Source organism: Ixodes scapularis, unplaced genomic scaffold (assembly GCF_016920785.2).
Source record: "Ixodes scapularis isolate PalLabHiFi unplaced genomic scaffold, ASM1692078v2 PGA_scaffold7__128_contigs__length_106722199, whole genome shotgun sequence".
NCBI lineage: Eukaryota > Metazoa > Arthropoda > Arachnida > Ixodida > Ixodidae > Ixodes > Ixodes scapularis.
The window spans coordinates 19,022,457-19,027,286 of record NW_024609882.1 but is presented as its reverse complement, the minus strand read 5'-3'; the positions used below and the strand labels follow the sequence as shown (position 1 = coordinate 19,027,286).

The window sequence follows — 4,830 nt, the reverse complement described above, 5'->3', positions numbered from 1 at the left end:
AAGTTTTTATAACATCCCTATAAAGCGTGTTCAGATCGGAACTGCTTAAAATCACTACGAGAACTGAGTCATGCTGGAGCAGCCGTTGTTTTTCTAACTTTGTGACAGTTATAGAACCTGTTTTTGGATACAAAGACGCCAAATTAATAATAAAGATATCAGTACAATGTAAAGCTTGTCTGGCAACATGAAAACTGGTATATCTGCTTTTAAAAAAAAAAGTAGTGTGGTGCGACCGCTACTGTTGGGTCACCAACGGTTCACACTCGCCAGTACACCAGTCACCGGTGTAGTATATACCAACAGAATCTTGGAGTCCGCAACGCGAGCTTGCACTTCCCAAACTCTGAGCTGCACCAAAGCTGTCCCTTTGGAAGGTTTAGCCACGAGTTGGTCGCGAGTTTGGCGATGCAACAAGCTTAATGCCCATTTCAGTTCGAAAAAGACGACGAAAACCAACTGAAGCTCACGCGGTGTAGCAGTAGCTGGGCCACTGGAAACGCTGAAGGCGAATCAACAAAGATGGCCGAGCCTGCTCAGCAGTTCTGGTAGCAGCCGGCCTGGTGTCCTAGCCAGAATGGCCTACTACACGGGCTATGTCCGCACCCCGTCGGGCGTCCTCAAGATGTTCCAGATCCTGGTGGGGCTCGTGATCGTCATCAGCCTGATGAAGTTCAACTACGACCGCCAGGACATGTCGTACACCTTCCGCCTCGACGCCGTCCTCATGGCCATGACGGCGTTCACGTTCCTCCTTGTCTCCTGCGTTCTCCTGCTGTGCGCCCTGCTGGACGGGCCCATGCACGGCTGCAGCGTCACCTACAGACTGCTCAACGTGTTCGCGCTCTTCGCCTACCTCCTGGCCACCACGGGGTTCCTGGCCTCCGAGTTTCGCTATGGCGAGGATTGGCATTTCAGCCTCGCCATTGGCATGCTGTGCGTGGGCAACACGGTGGCCTACGGGGGCAACACGTTCCTTGCGTACAAAACTCTACTTGACTGAACTTCGTTTTTTTTTTTTTCTCTTTGTGGTTAGGGAATTCACACGTGTTCCTTGTGTCCTTTAGTTTTTTTTTGTGTGTTTTTCTTATCATACAGGCATGCATTAAACGGTGGTCCGTGTACCTAGCAGACCATTCTTTCCGCTTCTATAGAAAAGCGAGTTTCCACTGCTGCCACTCTGCGCGCGTCCATATAATTGTAGCTGAACTCTTGGCATATTTAGGCCTTTATTTATTAGAGTGCGCATTAGCTTTTGCGTTAATGTCGAGTTACTAGTATCTGTATGGTGTGCGACGTCTGTGATACAGCTTCAGTTCACGTAAATATGCCAGAGTGTTAGCATACTTCAGAGTTTTCGCCTTAATCCTATACTCTCGTGCTTCGTTTAAGTTTCACTGCGTGTTATAGATGTGAGTCTGAGTATGTGAAGGGGCGCGACAGCTGACGTGAACAAATGCAATCGCAGTTTTTTCCTGTTCTGATTTTCTTTGAATTGAAACACTGTCCTCAGAACTTTCGGTGTGGTGGAAGGTGCTCATTCCGGAAACCGACATAAGCGATGAAATTTGATGCTCGCTATGTCACGGTGAAATCCGCAAAAGCGCCGACGCCGCGTTCGTGCTGAATCGCACTGTGAACATATCAGGCACGCTGCTATCCGCCAAGTGCGATTGAGTTCGCAACTGTCAGACTAACCAGGCAGAATGTATAATATTTTGTTTTGTATTCAACATACCTATTAGGTTATTTTACGTGAAGAGCCCATTATACATTACTCGATTTCTAGCTCTCGATCTCGTTGTACCCAGATAAAAATTAAAGAATGATCCCTTGGTGGCTCGGTCCACACTACTCGTATACATCATACAAAAGACAGTCTGCGAACACGAGTCAGCGCAATATCTGTGGTTCGAATGCAGCGTGCCAAGTTTCCTCCCTGAACTCACTGCCACGAGACATTCGAAGCATTCATCTGGTGGTAACTCGCGTTCGAATCTGTATGCAGGCTGTCTTTTGTGTGATGTATAAGCCGTGTGGCACCGACTTTTGGGGACGCGTTAGCATGACACTTGGGAAACGCCCCACAGGTCGTCCCCCTTTGGGAAACGCTAGCGCTGGCCCCTTCCCTTTTCTGTTTTGGCTTTCTTTTTCAGCTTCCTCTTTTGTTTCCTCTATATTTTACTGCATCTTTTTATCTTTGTTACGGGGTTCAGTGTTAGCGTTTCCCAAAGGGGAACGATGTGTGGCGTTTCCCAAGGGCCATGCTAACTCGTTCCCTAAGGATCCACCAATGAATCTTCCCTCAACTTTTTCCGACTTCGGTGTTTCTTTTGGAAATCTGCTTTGGAAGTGTGTTTTGTGACGTTGCTGTGTATCCTTTTTGGAGAACACAATGTATGTTGTGTATCTCGTCTCCTTCGTTGACAATCCGTCTTCTTTTGACGCCTACTTGGACCAGCGCAAGTACTTGGTGCACACCTCCTTTTGTAGCACAAACCAAGGCATGCACGCTGCGCTCACCAGCAAGTTCAGTCACTCCCCAGCATCCGCGCGCGCATTGGCTTCCACCCCGTGACGTCACCTCCCTCTCCCCTTTACCCTTTCCTACTCTCCTCCTCTCTACTCGGCGCGCTTCCCTTTCCACTGTTCTGTCCACAGACGGACGCCGTCAGCTTTTCCCTGGCATCTGTGTGCTGATGCTAACGCATTATTAATGGGAATCGCATCTTTGTGTTATCTGTATACTACAAGTATATGACTAGAAAGGGACTTTCATAGCCGTCGCAACTGGTTTATCTTGTACTATCGATTAAAAGGCGACCCTTTCATCCTTCCAACGCAGCGCATAAAGGCCATTGCGCTCATATAGTTCATCTTGCCGTTTTATTGGCAACTCTCGTGTCTTCGAAACTGTTTACCCGCGGGCATGTTCAATATACCGACGCTATACGGAGCATCAACCTAAATTGCGATACTCCGCAAGCGTCCTCATCTGAGAGTATATATCTCCGCTCGGGGAACTAAACGCGTATACAATCTCAGATATTTCGGCCCAGCACTCGTGGGATATTTAATATCACTTCCCCCTTGTTTCAATCCTTCCCCTCCTTCCGGGAATAACGGCGTTTAGAGCGCAGAAAAAGCAGCGACGGACCTAAAAGCAAGACATGCCAAAATAAGCGTTCCACATTTTTTCCACCCCATTTTTTCTTTTTTTTCTTGAGACACACGACGGCTGGAGACAAAGTGTCCTCCCCCACCGAAACCACCCTTCAGCGACGACGCCGTATTTTATCCGGGGCTGCATGGCGCGCGCGCTAGAGTCGCCGCAACCCCGTCGACGACCATCGCCGCTTTCGTCTCCTCGTCTGCTGTTTGCTGTTCTCTTTGTTTTCATGTTGTGGCTGCGGCCTCCAGAAGAAGAACGTTCCACTTTGCAAACGCGGTTCCTCCCCCTCCCGCGCAACGGCGGCGGTATTGCGGGCGGCGGCATTCCCCGCGCTGCGACGGCGTAAAAAGGATTTCCTCGTCGTGGTGCCGACTCGTAGGCGGCTGCGGCGACGGCCGTGGCGAGCCCTTTGCTTGAGGCAAGGCTGTTCTGCTGAGATCGACTCCGCCGCGAGCTGATGGATCCCGCCCATCGTATACAATTGCGGCGTTTGTGGTCCGGTACTTTGCTGCGTTCCTCTCTCTTAACTCCTTGGTTTTTGTCGTTCTATACCTTTCGTGGATCTCTTTTTTGTTATGATCAACCCTTTTGCATCCTTTTATTTGTGGTGGCCGCTATTCGAACAATTCAGTTGTTCCAAGACAGTTAATTCTTGGAAGGCTATGACACAGAGAAGTCCCCCCCCCCCCCCCCTTTTTTTTTTTTTCTTCTCCATCTCTCTGTCTCTCTCTCTTGACTTTTTAGGGGCGAAGCTCCTTAGGGTCTAGCCTTGTCTGGCCTTCGTGCTCACATCGATTGCAATTCCATCTGTCTTCTTAAAAAAAAAGAAAACGTTTGCGCAGTCAACAGGATTCGAACCTGTGCAAGGAGACCCCAATGGATTTCTAGTCCATCGCCTTAACTACTCGGCCACGACTGCGGGACGAGTAGGGGGCTCTGAGATGTGGTAGTAACTCAAGAGCTCTGGATGTCATGGATGAAAAGTTGCATGTAGCCGCTCAACGTCTATACAGGAGAGGGCGCTGCGGTCAAATGGGTTATATAATCGTGTTAAACTTTGCATGCATTGGCTCAACGTTTATACACGAGAGGGCGCTGAGGTCAAATGCTCAAATGCGTATATAACCACATTCCATACCACACATTCTCTTTCTGACATGGATGAAAACGAACGAAAAGCTCGGCATGCTGCGGCTCAGTGTATCAGCACAACCAGAGCTTCGCCCCAATCAACATCATTCACCACATGGAGATGCGGTCATTTTTATTTTGTTATTTTAGAGGTCTTGGACAGTTTTGTGCCTTTTGTATACTTCACAATTTTAAAAACTCGGTATTTTTAGAAGCCCCGATGCATACTCCGTTAACACCCAAGCTGACAATAGGGAGTTGTAGTAGATCGCGTTTCTCCTCCGCTACGGTATCCGTAAAGAAAACGCTGCAACTGCGCACTCGCGCCGCCAGCCTTGTCTGCACAGTTCAAGGTCTTGCGGCGGATTACGGAGCGCTATCCGCGTGCTTAGCGGGCTGCGGAAACTGTCTACTACAACGGATTATAATGCAATTAATGCAAAGTTGTAAGCGAGCTGGAGAAGAATGACAATAATAATCCCTGGACAAGGGGAACAAAGGGACAAAGGACAGACAGAAATGTCCAA

The 4,830-nt window shown here is 48.8% G+C and overlaps 1 protein-coding gene across 1 annotated transcript; it reads left to right on the top strand.

Moving 5' to 3' along the window:
• The first annotated feature begins 577 nt into the window (after nucleotides 1-577).
• LOC8052567 lies at nucleotides 578-1,003 on the top strand. Its single transcript, XM_002399353.4, has one exon. The coding sequence runs from the start codon at nucleotides 578-580 to the stop codon at nucleotides 1,001-1,003; it is 426 nt and encodes a 141-aa protein (XP_002399394.4).
• Nucleotides 1,004-4,830: the final 3,827 nt, after the last annotated feature.

Bases quoted from the DNA above. Each gene is read 5' to 3' on its own strand.
- LOC8052567 (XM_002399353.4), top strand. From the start codon at position 578: ATGGCCTACTACACGGGCTATGTCCGCACCCCGTCGGGCGTCCTCAAG.